Source organism: Bufo gargarizans, chromosome 5, assembly GCF_014858855.1.
Source record: "Bufo gargarizans isolate SCDJY-AF-19 chromosome 5, ASM1485885v1, whole genome shotgun sequence".
Classification (NCBI taxonomy): Eukaryota; Metazoa; Chordata; class Amphibia; order Anura; family Bufonidae; genus Bufo; species Bufo gargarizans.
Genome location: NC_058084.1, coordinates 399117992 through 399133652, shown reverse-complemented (window position 1 = coordinate 399133652; position 15661 = coordinate 399117992). Strand labels below are relative to the sequence as shown.

Genomic DNA, 15661 nt, shown 5'->3' with positions numbered 1-15661 from the left:
GGATATGGCCAAAAAATAAACAGACTATTGCTGGTTAAATGCACTTGGTGTGACAGCTTCACCCTGATGTAGGCTTTAGCCAAAAAACAACCACACCATTGAGGGTTAAATGCACTTGGTGACAGGCGCAGCTTGCCCCTGATTTAGTATATGGCCAAAAAATGAACAGACTATTGCTGGTTAAATGCACTTGGTGTGACAGCTTCACCCTGATGTAGGCTTTAGCCAAAAAACAACCACACCATTGAGGGTTAAATGCACTTGGTGACAGGCGCAGCTTGCCCCTGATTTTGTATATGGCCAAAAAATGAACAGACTATTGCTGGTTAAATGCACTTGGTGTGACAGCTTCACCCTGATGTAGGCTTTAGCCAAAAAACAACCACACCATTGAGGGTTAAATGCACTTGGTCGCAGCTTGTGCTGGCGCACCACAAGACACAAAATGGCCGCCGATCACCCCAGAAAAATGTGACTGACAAACGGTCTGTGCAGCCTAAAAACAGTGAGCAATTGAGGATCAGCAGCTCAATGATCCACAGCTGCAGATCGATCAGTTAATCAAGTCCTTTGGAGGAGTTAATCTGCCTAATCTCGCCCTACTGTCGCAGCCGCAACCTCTCCCTACGCTAATCAGAGCAGAGTGACGGGCGGCGCTATGTGACTCCAGCTTAAATAGAGGCTGGGTCACATGGTGCTCTGGCCAATCACAGCCATGCCAATAGTAGGCATGGCTGTGATGGCCTCTTGGGGCAAGTAGTATGACGCTTGTTGATTGGCTGCTTTGCAGCCTTTCAAAAAGCGCCAAGAAAGCGTCACAAAAGCGCGAAGAAAGCGACGAACACCGAACCCGAACCCGGACTTTTACGAAAATGTCCGGGTTCGGGTCCGTGTCACGGACACCCCAAAATTCGGTACGAACCCGAACTATACAGTTCGAGTTCGCTCATCCCTAGATACAAAATAATATAATGATCTAAATTAAATTACTCACTGATACTGGGAAGCCCACTCAAAATCCATCCAGTAGATGCAGAGAAGTGCCAGCGCTCAAATTTAAGTGCTGGCACCGAATGGAACTTCCGGACGCTGTGTAAGTTACTTCCGATGCCGTGGAATGCAACAGGTGACTTCCTGTAAATAAGGTGCATCATGGAATGCATCTGCCTTACATAGGCGCCGTAGAATACGTTGATATACAGTACAGACCAAAAGTTTGGACACACCTTCTCATTCAAAGAGTTTTCTTTATTTTCATGACTATGAAAATTGTAGATTCACACTGAAGGCATCAAAACTATGAATTAACACATGTGGAATTATATACATAACAAAAAAAGTGTGAAACAACTGAAAATATGTCATATTCTAGGTTCTTCAAAGTAGCCACCTTTTGCTTTGATTACTGCTTTGCACACTCTTGGCATTCTCTTGATGAGCTTCAAGAGGTAGTCACCTGAAATGGTCTTCCAACAGTCTTGAAGGAGTTCCCAGAGATGCTTAGCACTTGTTGGCCCTTTTGCCTTCACTCTGCGGTCCAGCTCACCCCAAACCATCTCGATTGGGTTCAGGTCCGGTGACTGTGGAGGCCAGGTCATCTGGCGCAGCACCCCATCACTCTCCTTCATGGTCAAATAGCCCTTACACAGCCTAGAGGTGTGTTTGGGGTCATTGTCCTGTTGAAAAATAAATGATGGTCCAACTAAATGCAAACCGGATGGAATAGCATGCCGCTGCAAGATGCTGTGGTAGCCATGCTGGTTTAGTATGCCTTCAATTTTGAATAAATCCCCAACAGTGTCACCAGCAAAGCATCCCCACACCATCACACCTCCTCAATTTGGACTCATCAGACCATAGCACAGATTTCCACTGGTCTAATGTCCATTCCTTGTGTTCTATAGCCCATACAAGTCTCTTCTGCTTGTTGCCTGTGCTTAACAGTGGTTTCCTAGCAGATATTCTACTATGAAGGCCTGATTCACACAGTCTCCTCTTAACAGTTGTTCTAGAGATGTGTCTGCTGCTAGAACTCTGTGTGGCATTGACCTGGTCTCTAATCTGATCTGCTGTTAACCGTCGATTGCTGAGGCTGGTGACTCGGAGGCTGGCAGCAGAGGTGACTCTTGGTCTTCCTTTCCTGGGGCGGTCCGCATGTGAGCCAGTTTCTTTGTAGCGCTTGATGGTTTTTGTGACTGCACTTGGGGACACTTTTAAAGTTTTCCCAATTTTTCGGACTGACTGACCTTCATTTCTTAAAGTAATGATGGCCACTCGTTTTTCTTTACTTAACTGCTTTTTTTCTTGCCATAATACAAATTCTAACAGTCTATTCAGTAGGACTATCAGCTGTGTGTCACGGCTGAGGATGGGGAAAATCCTCAGCCGTGTGATGCCAGAAGATGTCCGGTCGCTACTCGGCCAGGGCAACAGAATTAGGGAGCAGGTCACCTCCTATTGCATCCCTAACACTGACCCTGTCTCCTGTCCGTTTGAGCCGACCCTGATGGTAGGAGGGCTCATACTCTGGAACCTAATAGTCCCTACAAGCCCTCAGGATGGCCCTGAACTAAGGAGCAGGGTAAGACGACCTGTTCCTCCTCGGCACGGAGGAACAGGAGTCTCACTGGCCAAGCAGCATGAAGATGGGGAACATAAACAGATCTATGGACATGACAGGTGAACCCAACAGTTCCACACTAACCTGCCACAGCCTTGCTGACTGGAACCCGTGCTCAGAAAACGCTGTCCACAGAAACATAAGACAAACAGCACACACATAAGAACACTCAGGAACCAGGACATCCATAGCTGCACTAAAAACCAAAGACATAGGACATCAACAAAACATCAAGGTTATGGATTTATGACCGGAAGGGTGGCCCTTACTAGAAGGACAGTTACAGGATAACAGGAGGACGACTCCAGCAACATGCCTGGAGTACCCCACCAGAGAATTGATCTGGACTGAGACTTTATAGCCCATGTAGCCACACCCCACAGTCAGACACACCCAGTGACTCACACACACACTGGGAAGGGAGTTAACCCTTCCAGCACCAGGGAAGGGAAACACCAACTTAAAGGGAAAGTGTCCAACACAAGAACACACTGTGGCTGTTGCCGCAGGCAACGACATGGGTGGCAACCATGTCCTGGGAGTCAGCCCAAAGGCCGGGACACTGCCACCACCACATGTACACAACGACCAAACGTTACCACGGGCAACCACAGTGAGGGGAAGAGGTAAATGCACACCACACATAACACAGAGTGCACACAGACCTACAACAGTGCATACAAACATGCACACAACTCCAAGGGAACCGCACACAACTGTTGTCCGCGGCAACCGCACTTGAGGCTAACAACCTTATGCCTCCAGCTGCGGTTGACACTACAACCCAAAAACCGCGGGCAACTGTATGCGGCTCCCAAGGAGTCACGGCCATAAACATGGTCGTGACACTGTGTATCCACCTGACTTCTCCACAACGCAACTGATGGTCCCAACCCCATTTATAAGGCAAGAAATCCCACTTATTAAACCTGACAGGGCACACCTAGAATATGACATATTTTCAGTTGTTTCACACTTTTTTGTTATGTATATAATTCCACATGTGTTAATTCATAGTTTTGATGCCTTCAGTGTGAATCTACAATTTTTATAGTCATGAAAATAAAGAAAACTCTTTGAATGAGAAGGTGTGTCCAAACTTTTGGTCTGTACTGTATCTGAGAGTAAACCAGTTATTTAAAACCATCAGTGCATGGAGGAGGGAGCCATTAATGAATAATGTGATACAAAGCAGATAATAAGAAGATGCAAAGCAGGGTCCCACATTAAATTATAAGGGGCCCAGAATAACACAAAAAAATTGAGGCGACAAATAAATATCGCCAATAATAAGGTGCTTTTCGCATCAATGAAGCCGGTTGAAGACTCCAAAACGATATCTAAGACTTAGCATATAAATGGCATAAAGTAGGTAAAGGTTAGTCTTTCATTAAGACCACCAGGGACTGGGATCAAAAGCGGTAGATCCACTCTGTCTCCTTTTGTAGGATTTTTTTTATCCCAGTCACCCTTCCAGGGAGCAGAAAAACAAACAGTTTTCAAATCGCCATTTATGTGATTAGCTATTGGAGTTTTATTCAGTTTTACAATATCATTAATGTGTTCACACACCCTCCGCCTGAGTTCTCTATAGGTCTTCCCAATGTAGTCCTTGGAACACGTGCATTGGCAGATGTAAATTACGCCCTTAGTTTTGCAATTTATAAAGTCCCTAATTGTAAAAGTACATTCAGTAATGGAGCACATAACAGTTTTGGTGGTACGAACAAATTTACAGGCTTTAAAAGTCTCACATCTAAAAACACCAGAGGATTTTCTATCCAGCCAAGTACCTTCTCTCTTAGGGCCCAAATAATGGCTGTGGACCAAACGGTCCTGTAAGCTCCTACCCTTATGATATGTAATCTGGGGGAAGGAGCTAACAGCCTTAGAAAGGTCAGGATCCATGGTTAGAATTGGCCAGTAAGTATTTAGGATGGCTCTGATCTCTCTATTGGCAATATCGAAAGTAGATATCAAACAAATAGGATTATCTCTTATATTGTCTTTAGCCCTAGGTATAAGGAGTTTATCTCTGCTTTTTTTTTTTTTTTTTAATATGTCATGGATATAACCTCTGTGTAAGTCTATTTTGAAGTTTCCTTGATTTGCGATGAAAGTTTCCAAGGGTGGAGCAGTTTCTGTGCATGCGCAGATATTGACCCCTGGGAACACTCCTTTTGACCACAGGGGGATGGTGACTACTCCAATGGAGAATATTGTTAGTGGCAGTCGGCTTTCGAAAGACAGAGGTAACCAGATTACCTTGACATCCCAGAACAGTTATACGATTTTGCCCACTGATCCCTCCATCTTATTTCAAGCACAATTAAAATCTATCCTCCTTCGGGGTCTGGAACAGGGGGTCATCAGTAAGACGGATTTTACCTTTCTTTTTCCTAAGTTCCCGCAGACTGCGACCTCTTATGGTCTACCCAAAGTACATAAGGGGCTGTATCCCCTTAAAAGTCGCCTTATTGTTTCTGGAGTCGACTGTTTGACACATCATTGTGGGATCTATCTAGATAGGGTTCTGAGAGATTGTGTGTCGTCACTACTATCCTTTACAAGGGACACCATGGATTTCCTCCGTAAGATTGAAACCATAGCAGTAGACTTTTTAGCAAGCATTGATGTCGAATCCCTGTATACATCAATCCCCCCGATAAGGGCCTAGCAGCGACTTCACACTATTTGAACACCAGGGGTATTCAGTTTCGTAACCATAATAATTTAATCTTATGTCTTTTGGAATATACTCTTACACACAATTTCCTAATTTTAAACGGGTCCTTTAACACCAGCTCAGGGGGACAGCTATGGGGAGCCTTTGTGCCCCCACATATGCCAATCTCCTCCTGGGCTGGTGGGAGGACAAATATGTCTTCCCAGACCATCATGTCTGGTGGAATAATGACATCATATTTTGGACTAGTTATATTGCCGACATTTTCTTGATCTGGAACAGTATTAAGGAGGATTTCTGCAGGTTCGTAGAGACACTTAATGATAATGATGTTGGTCTCAACTTCACCTTCAAAATACAGATGGAATATATCACCTTCCTCAATGTCGAAGTTAGAAAATGTGAAGGTAATCTGGTAATGTGAAGGTAATCTGGTTACCTCTGTCTTTCAAAAGCCGACTACCACTAACAATATTCTCCATTGGAGTAGTCACTATCCCCCTGTGGTCAAAAGGGGAATTCCCAGGGGTCAATATCTGCGCATGCACAGAAACTGCTCCACCCTTGGAAACTTTCATCGCGAATCTAGGAAACTTCAAAATAGACTTACACAGAGGGGATATCCACGACATATTTTGAGGGATGCTTTCCAATCCGCTGAGTTAAAAAGCAGAGATGAACTCTTTATACCTAGGGCTAAAGGCAATATAAGAGATAATCCTAATCGTTTAATATCTACTTTCGATATTGCCATTAGAGAGATCAGAGCCATCCTAAATACTTACTGGCCAATTCTAACCATGGATCCTGACCTTTCTAAGGTTGTCAGCTCCTTTCCCCAGATTACATATCATAAGGGTAGGAGCTTACAGGACCATTTTGGCCCTAAGAGAGAAGGTACTTGGTTGGATAGAAAACCCTCTAGTGTTTTTAAATGTGGGACATGTAAAGCCTGTAACTTCGTTTGTACCGCCAAAACTGTTATGTGTTCCGTTACTGAACATACTTTTACAATTAGGGACTTTATAAATTGCAAAACTAAGGGCGTAATTTACATCTGCCAATGCACGTGTTCCAAGGACTACATTGGGAAGACCTATAGAGAACTCAGGCGGAGGGTGTGTGAACACATTAATGATATTGTGAAACTAAATAATACTCCAGTAGCTAATCACATAAATGGCGATTTGAAAACTGTTTTTCTGCTCTTGAGGTTGTACCCCTGTCTCCCAGGAAGGGTGACTGGGATCGAAAAATCCTACAAAGGAAGACAGAGTGGATCTACCGCTTTCGATCCCAGTCCCTGGTGGTCTTAATGAAACACTGACCTTTACCTGCTTTATGTCAATTATATGCTAAGTCTTAGGCCACTTTCACACTGGCTTTTCTGGGTCCGCTTGTGAGATTCGTTTCAGGGCTCTCACAAGCGGCCCAAAACAGATCAGTTTAGCCCCAATGCATTCTGAATGGATAAGGATCCGTTCAGAATGCATCAGCTTGGCTCCGTTCAGCCTCCATTCCGCTCTGGAGGCGGACACCAAAACACTGCTTGCAGCGTTTTGATGTCCGCCTGACGATGCGGAGCCAAACGGATCCGTCCTGACTTACAATGTAAGTCAATAGGGACGGATCCGTTTTCACTGACGCAATATGGTGCAATTAAAAACGGATCCGCCTCCCATAGACTTTCAGTGTAAGTCAAAACGGATCAGTTTGCATTATCATGAACAAAAAAAAAAAAAATTTTTATTTTATTTATTTTGTTCATGGTAATGCAAACGGATCCGTTCTGAATGGATACAAGCGTTTGCATTATCAGTGCGGAACCGTCTGTTCAGATACAAGACGGATCCACACCTAACGCAGGTGTGAAAGTAGCCTTAGTTATCGTTTTGGAGTCTTCAACCGGCTTCATTGGTGCAAAAAGCACCTTATTATTGGCGACATTTATTTGTCGCCTCATCATTTTTTTGTGTTATTCTGGGCCCCTTATAATTTAATGTGGGACCCTGCTTTGCATCTTATTATTATCTGCTTTGTATCACATTATTCATTAATGGCTCCCTCCTCCATGCACTGATGGTTTTAAATAACTGGTTTACTCTCAGATGTATCGGCGTATTCTCCGGCACCTATGTAAGGCAGATGCGCATTCCATAATGCGCCTTATTTACAGGAAGTCACCTGTTGCATTCCACAGTGCGTTTCACCGCACCGGAAGTAACTTCCACAGCGTCCAGAAGTTCCATGCAGCGCCAGCGCTTAAATTTGAGTGCTGGAGCTTGAGCCATTAGCTGCATAGCTCTGCATCTACCAGACGGATTTTAAATGGGCTCCCCAGTATCAGTGAGTAATTTAATTTTGATAATTATATTATTTTGTTTATCTACCCTAAGGTACATGGTTATTATACCTTTGTATGTACTTTTAAGGCTGCTATCTTCTGGCTGACTCACCTTACTTTGGGGATTATCCTATCCCACCTCCATGTCCGGGAGCTAAGTATTATCATTAGATATCTGTTTATTTATTTTCGTCCCTACGTTGCTTTATGTTTAATTTAATTTTTTTCCACTACCCCTTGATGAACCTCTAGTTGAAGGTGAAACTCGTCAGGGTTATTATACCATTATTTTGTTGACTTAGTACCTTTATTTATATATCCAGGAGCCTATATTGCTCCATCACATTTATCTTTTTTTATTCTTTTTGTGGGAGTTTTTTGTTATAGCTCTACAGCAATATGTTTTTAATATGGGCACACCTGTGCCCTTTACCCATCTACGTGATATTATAAAGGTATTTTTAGACTTTCGCGCTAGCTTTGATATTTCTGACTTAAACTACTCCTTTCTTTTCAGCAGCAGTACTCTTATTAAAATCAGTAGGAGCAGTAGTGCAAGTACAGCAAGTCCTCTGTCCACTGCTACCAGGAAACCATGTAATACACACAGGCTACATTTTTGTCCCCAAGTTAAGATTTCAGGGACTGCATTTTGTTTGTCTACATGAACACATAGTGGATTCTATTTGATACGGTTTACAATGTTATTTGGGCCACATATAATCAAATACAAGACAATTTTTATACGGAGCATAAAGTATCAGTACTTTGGTGATAACCGGACACCCCCTTTAAATTACAGTCTCTTGGCCTCAACACTACAGTTAAGAGCCTGTGAGAAACAATAAGATTTGGTTGAACATTTTCAGTAATTCTTGGTGCCAGACGTTACAATAGTCCTGGCCGGCTCTGAGCGAGTTAATTACCATATTTATTTTCATTATCCTATGTGCCTGGTCAGTTTCTATATAATTGAATTTCCGCCCAGAGTGCTTTGTTTAATGAGTGTCAATTCATCACACTCCTGCGCTTTCAAGGCCTTTTCCTAAATTGACTGAATAATCTCATAGAAGGTGAACAAGCATGAAAAACATTAAGTGCACTCAGCCTGGATTGCTCTGCTAACAAACTCCCATTCTCTCATTTTAACCATCCTCTTAGACTGAAATGTTTACACATGGTTGTTATGGACTGTATTGCAGAATCCGTTTGCAGAAAATGAAGAGACACAGCACAGACCAGTGAGGATCTTGGGGATGAACACCTGGGATCTGGCCTTGGAGCTGACAAGTTTTGACTGGAGTCTCTTCAATTCTATACACGAGGTAATATAGAGAATCACCCAGAAATGAACTGACTGGCTCTACCAGCTTAAGTGGGTTCTCTACCCTAAACCTGTCATGTATCTGGCAATTTACTGTGAAAATTGAGACAGTGAACATATTGGTTTAGAATAGATCTTCAGTAGACACATATGAAAATGGTCATAGAAATCGCACTAACCATTTTGTGTTTTAAAGGGGCTGTCTCATTTTAGACATTGGCAGTATATCGCTAGGTCCTAACTTTAGGACCCCCACTTATTTCATTTTAGACATTGGCAGTATATCACTAGGTCCCAACCCTGGGACCTGCCCTTATCTCCAAAATGCGGGTCCCCGAAGTTAGTGGAGAGCAGCCATGTCTGTCGGCTACCGTCCATTCTTATCTGTGGGATTAACAAATGTGCTTGGCTATTTACAGAAGTCCCATACAAATGAATGGAGTGGTGGCCGCACTTCCACAGTGTGCTCTCTATTCATTTGTATGGGACTTCAAAAAATACCAGAAGAGATTTGAAGAAACCGCAGCAGTCCCAATCTTGAATCCAATCTTGTATTAGCACCGAAAAAATAGCAACGTTTCGACACAAAGGTCTTTTTCAAGCTACAGATCTGTAGCCTGAAAAAGACCTTTGTATCGAAACATTGCTATTTTTTCTGTGCTAATAAATACAAGATTGGATTCAAGATTGGGAGTGCTGCGGTTTCTTCAAATCTCTTCTGGTAACCAAGGGGGCCCTAAGGTCGGGGTCTGACACTGCGAGCACCGCCGCCATATCATGGACTAATACATGTCAGTAAGTGGCGCTGTCCTGTTTCTACGACTCCCAAAAATAGCCACGTCTGCTCACTTGGCTCTTTTCAAAACTCCCCTAGAAATTAATGGAAAGCACCAGGCATGCACAGTGTACTCTTCTTCACTTTCAGGGACCTGTTCTGAAGATAGGTGCGGGTCCCACATCTGAGGGCCACACCTATCTGTTTGATGGCATATCCTAGTAAATGCCATTAAAGTCTGAGATGACACATCCCCTTTAAACCTAGAGGAAAGTAATGTGCTCTGATCAAAAATATTGGATTTGTTATAATGTTTATTGAAAAATTGAACATCCGATAGTCTTCGCTCCCGTGATCGAAAAAGATCCACATTTTCCTAAGGTCATGTCCTGACATATGTGGTCACTTGAAGGATATACATGATCTACGAGTAACAATTGGCAATTTATCGTCAGAGAGCTACTATGCACTGAAGCTGGGGAATGCCTACAGGGATTTGCACATTCATCATAAAGGGGGAAGCAGTAGGTTAGCTTTCCTATTAATCTTTGCTGTTGTTAAAAACACAATGAAGCACACATACTCGTGTGTTCTACCTGATGAATATCCAATGTGGTTAAAAGTCAAAGGGCATATCAGAAGTGGCATTCTTTCAGTTTTTAATAATTCAAGGGAGTCTGCCACTTTCAAAATTTACTTCAAAGTAAACATGCTGCCATGTATGGTTGATGCTCGGAACAAGGTACTTTTTATTTTTACTCAAATAAGGTATTCGGTGCACTGTGGGATGGTCCAGTCCGTTCAGTGTCCCCTGGGTCCTCGCTACTGGTTTGGAAATCTCCATAAACGGTGCAGTGAAATTATTTGTATAGAAATAAAAAGATGGATTTCTCAAGATTAGAGGACCGGATTTTCCGAAGAAATGGCCAAAACTGATGCTAAATGTGCATAAAGGAGCCGAACGGATGCTTAAAATACAGGATCTATTTTTTTATTTATTTTTCTGTTCTTACGGATCAGAAGAACAGAAAACTAGTTGGTCATATGAACTCAGCCTAATGGGTATTATTGAGTGCAAGAGGTCTCCTGTTTTTCCTCAAGCAGATGAAGTAAATTAGAAAATTTGACATGGATCCGATAAACCCTGAAGTAACCAATTATACAAAAGTATATCCTTACCAGTTATTAACCGTGCTGTTTATTTTCTACAGCAAGAACTGATTCACTTCACCTTCAGCAGACAGGGTAAAGGGGAGAATACCCTAAACCTGAATCTTCTGCTGCAAAGATGTAACGAGGTTCAGCTTTGGGTGGCCACCGAGATTCTCCTCTGCAACCAGCTTGGAAAACGGGTACAACTTGTGAAAAAGTTCATCAAGATCGCTGCTCAGTAAGTCAGAAACGCTTGAGCACATGGTGTATGAAATGTTTTTATTATTTGAATTACACATTATGGGGGAGATTCATCAAAACTAGAGCAAATGAAAATCTGAATAACTGACTAAAGCAAGCAGTCAGTGGTTTTTTTTGTTTGTTTTTTCATTTTCCAAATGATCCCTGCAAAAAAAGACGTGGAGTGTGTGTCTACAGACAACTTTTTCATTTCTGAAACTCCACCAAAATTGCCTGTGCAGTGATTATTCTATAAAATAGTGCTTGATGCAAAAGTGTTCTTTAAAATACTGTTAAAGGGGGTGGGGGGAATTCCCATAAACAGCTTCATGTCATTTAATTAGGCTAAGTCTGGTATTGCATGTTAGTCCCATTCCCTTGAATAGTGGTGAGCGGCAATACCAATCTCAGCTCATAGACCCGAATTATGCTGTTTCTGGCAAAAAAAAAAACGGAATCAGGAAATTGACATCATATGGTCCAAATCTCAGGCTTTGTATTTAGCGTGTATTCTGTGGTTTAGATTGAATCAACAGCACATGTCCATGTCATTCATGACTCAGCAAGCGTTTGCAGGATTGCCTCTTTCTATTTGTAATCCTATCATAGAACCTGGTTCAGTCGCACTCCCCGATGATTTACTCTACTTCGTCCCACAACCTCCAGTTCCATCCGTTAGTAATAATTTATCATCTTTCCCATTACAGCCGGCACAGAAATCCAATGCATTATTCTGGTTAAGGGTTTCAGCCGCTCACACGGTCTAACAGAAGATTGCATTAGAGGAGCTGTAAATTAAACAATATATTCAATATGCTGTATGACTGGACAATCAGAGAAAACAAAGACATTGCCCATCGTTCCGGTAGTGTTGTGCCATGCTCTGGCTGCATTTATGATGTGTAATCTAGAAAAAAATATCTGTGTAGTAAAAATGTGCTGCCATTGTGAAGTTTAAAAGGAAATACATTCTGCTATATTTTTTGTCTCACAGTTGCAAAGCTCAGAGGAATTTGAATTCTTTCTTCGCCATCATAATGGGGCTGAATACAGCATCAGTCTGTCGACTCTCTCAGACCTGGGAGGTAAATTCCTTCATATATTACTATATTAGCGCTTCTGAATATAAGCATGATATTTGCAAGGTTTTTAATGTTATACAAATTGATGAAAAGTGATCCAGTTTATGTGCTTTCAAATTGTACTCCTGTGCATTATAATATAGAGATATATAATAACATAGAGATATTGGGACAGATTTACTAAGCCTGTAGATGGTGTAACCTTAGACACTGTCTAGACCTGCAGCAGATTTATCACAGGGGCTCAGGCTGGATGATGAATCTGATGCAGGCATAGACACATTTGTCTGACTCTACCAACTATTGGCTTACTTTGAGGCAGAATTTTACTCCAGAAATGTGGCACAATTTTGGCGCAAAATGTTGCATCCTCTTTACTGAGAAGCCACCCCCCTTCCATCTAAGCCCCAACCCTCTTAAACAGGTGGGGGGGAATAGAGAAACCCTAGTTGTGCCAAGTTGCACCAATGTGCACCACTTTCTAGACTGATTCTAAGTGCAGATACTTTAGTAAATCGAGTCCATTGTATATAAATATGCTATAGTTCAGTTACTAATAATTAGAGTACTCCAGTGATTAATACTTGCAAATTAGCACATTTTCATGGCCGGTTTAAGACTAAATGGAGTCTTGTCATTGATCGCAATTTCAGTGGAGCTCCACCATTTACATATCATTGCTCTTTCTTTGCTGATGGATTCTATTAAATCCTATTAAAGTTTGAAATAGATATAATGTTCCGCAATCAGATGAGTCGTTTAACCTGTACGATTATTTTCCATCTATAATTTTTATTAAGACATAAAAGAAGTTTACAATAAAATAGATAAGATAGTCAGCAGACGAAAAAAAAGCTATATCAAGCAAAAGCATGGTGGACCACTGAAGCTAGAAAAGTGCAAAACATATTTAGAAATGTAGAATATACAGAGGGTGTAGTCAAACCTATATTGGTATGGCTTTTCAAATGTGAGGTAATACAGTGGAGAAAAGCAGAGGGTTTCTTTGCTTAAACAGAAGTATAGACCGACCTAGGAGTAAGAAGATGAAATGAGAAGACAAAGAAGAAAGGCAGGGAAAAAGTAGGTGGAGGGGATGGAACTGCCCGGAGAGCCAAGGTGACCAGCCTCATATACTGTATAAATAATTTCCACCGTTCGTCACGCATCATTTGGCATCAGGCCATGTGAAAGGCCACATGGCAGTGGTTAGCACTGGTTCCTTAGAGCAGTTGGGTCCTAGGTTCGAATCCAACAAAGGACAACATCTGAATGGAGTTTCTATGTTCTCCCTGTGGTTTATGTGGGTTTCCTGCGAGTACTCAACTTTCCTCTCACACTCCAAAGATAAAAAGGGAAAAAATAAAAAAGCAAGCACTGATCAAGTTATATATCGTCGATTGGTGCTCATTATTGTTTTTGCATTGGCCCGTGTAACAGGATCCTTAGGCATCACTATAGGCAATCAAGCTGTCTTTCCAACCACTTGGAGTTGGTATCAAATTTGCCAGACATGTTTCCCATGTTGGAGAAGTGAGGACAGCAGTTAGGGATATTTTGGCAGTCTTGCCATTTGCCAAGTTGTATCCGAGCACATACTATGCAGAAGTCATCTCTGCACTTTTCAGCTATATGTAGAGTAGCTCATCCGTTTTATACTTTCATGGTTTCAAAATTTCCTTCTAAGCTTACACACTGGAAGCGGAGATACTTGACATTTATAGCACAAAATCTATTGAGAGTCTTCAACGGCAAACCTTTTGTGTGTCTGTGCTTTGGGGTAATATCATGTATTCTCTTTCTTTTCATTCCAAGAAAATCCCAGGAAAGTTCAAAAAACTCTTCTCTGAACTTGAAAGCCTGACGGTGAGTTTCTTTCCATTTATATGCTACTTGTGTAACAGAGTATATATCTAATATTAATTTAATGAAGCGGAGGCAGACATTTTATGCTAATCATAGCATCTTGGTGATCATAGCCGGAACAGTCCTCTCCTTACTCAATAGACAGTAGCATTAAGTCCCTCCCTCATTATTACATATTATCTGTCTGAATCATGCATAGATTTACAGAATTTTTAGAATATGGAAGGTTGATATGATACTAATTGCTAACTGGAAACATTGGTTCTTTTGATTCCATGCAATTTTACAGGATCCATCTCTAAACCACAAAGCGTACAGAGATGCTTTCAAGAAAATGAAGCCTCCCAAAATTCCATTTATGCCCTTACTTCTAAAAGGTAAGTGAATCGATTTTAATAATTATGCAGAACAATTGATTGTGTGTTGTATGTGCATTATCTTACTACATTGTGGACACTTTCGTTAAGCAGAATTGCCCTGATAGTTTCACTGATATAGTGTGTGATTCTGTATTAGCTGCGTGACTGCATACCCGTAATTAAATCAGACATCATCCGATGATCAATAAGTCCTTTGACTTTCTCAGATAATGACATAGCATTATGCTCATTCCATGCTCACCCATAGCTTAAATCCATGCCTGATATTTAAAAAAAATGTGTAGGACTGTGGCAGTCGTGTATATCATTTGTAGTTCAATTATTTCACCATCTCTGCTGCTAAAAAGACAGCTGTACCCTTGCTGGTTTAAATGCAAATTGCATTCTGGCTTCAGCAGCTTTGATGCTTTACTGGAGCTCATAAGGATCCCTTATAATTAACATTTCAAGCAAAATTTGGCTTGTGTGAATGTTCTGCTATTTATGACTGTTAAATACCTAATTTCCCACTGACTCATCTCTCTGTCCAGACTGAAGAATGCTGAATACATCAGTGTTTTTAATATTCAGCTGCAGTTTGGCTATATATTTGTCTTGGTAGATTTACTCCTGGATCTATATGCTGCCTAATATCAGCCATAAAAGTAACAAGGGAATCTGCTTAGTAAGCATTTCCCTGCTAATTAACATTCATTTATTCCCACTGGAAGAATGAACATGGTGCAGAAGTCTGTACTGGGAAAAAATGGATTTACATGAAACTTGCATCTATATAAAGGGAGTCCGTCACCTCCAAAATCAGTTTTAAATTAAGCATTTGGACATGTAAGGTAGCTGCCCCGAAACATAACATTACCTTTTTTGTGAAAGTCTGCTCCTTGAGAAATACTTATTTTTATGCAAATAAGGTTTTCAGTGCAATGTTGGCCGCCCTCTCCACCAGTAATGCCATCCAGCACCTCTCATGATGTTTAATTGACTGGTCCTGAAATTTCAGAGTTGGAAGTGATGACACAGCAGACCAGACGGAGTGGCCCGGCCCACAGTGCGCCTAACGTTATTTTCATAGAATTAAAAGAAGTAATTTCTCTGGATTAGAGGACCAGATTTTCATGAGTAAGGCATGCTTACATTTTTGTGGCCTCTAACCTACATGCCGGTATGCTTACTGTTTAACTGATCTTGGTGGTCA

At 41.6% G+C, this 15661-nt stretch overlaps 1 protein-coding gene across 2 annotated transcripts in view; it reads left to right on the top strand.

Moving 5' to 3' along the window:
- The window catches only part of RAPGEF5 (Rap guanine nucleotide exchange factor 5), a 344961-nt gene that overhangs the window by 309314 nt on the left and 19986 nt on the right, over positions 1-15661 (top strand). For both annotated transcript variants that reach the window (XM_044292732.1, XM_044292733.1), the window contains 5 exons: positions 8853-8975; positions 10961-11139; positions 12136-12226; positions 14039-14089; positions 14379-14466. In XM_044292732.1, the coding sequence (XP_044148667.1) occupies positions 8853-8975; positions 10961-11139; positions 12136-12226; positions 14039-14089; positions 14379-14466 (532 nt within the window). The remainder of the gene's footprint in view (positions 1-8852; positions 8976-10960; positions 11140-12135; positions 12227-14038; positions 14090-14378; positions 14467-15661) is intronic.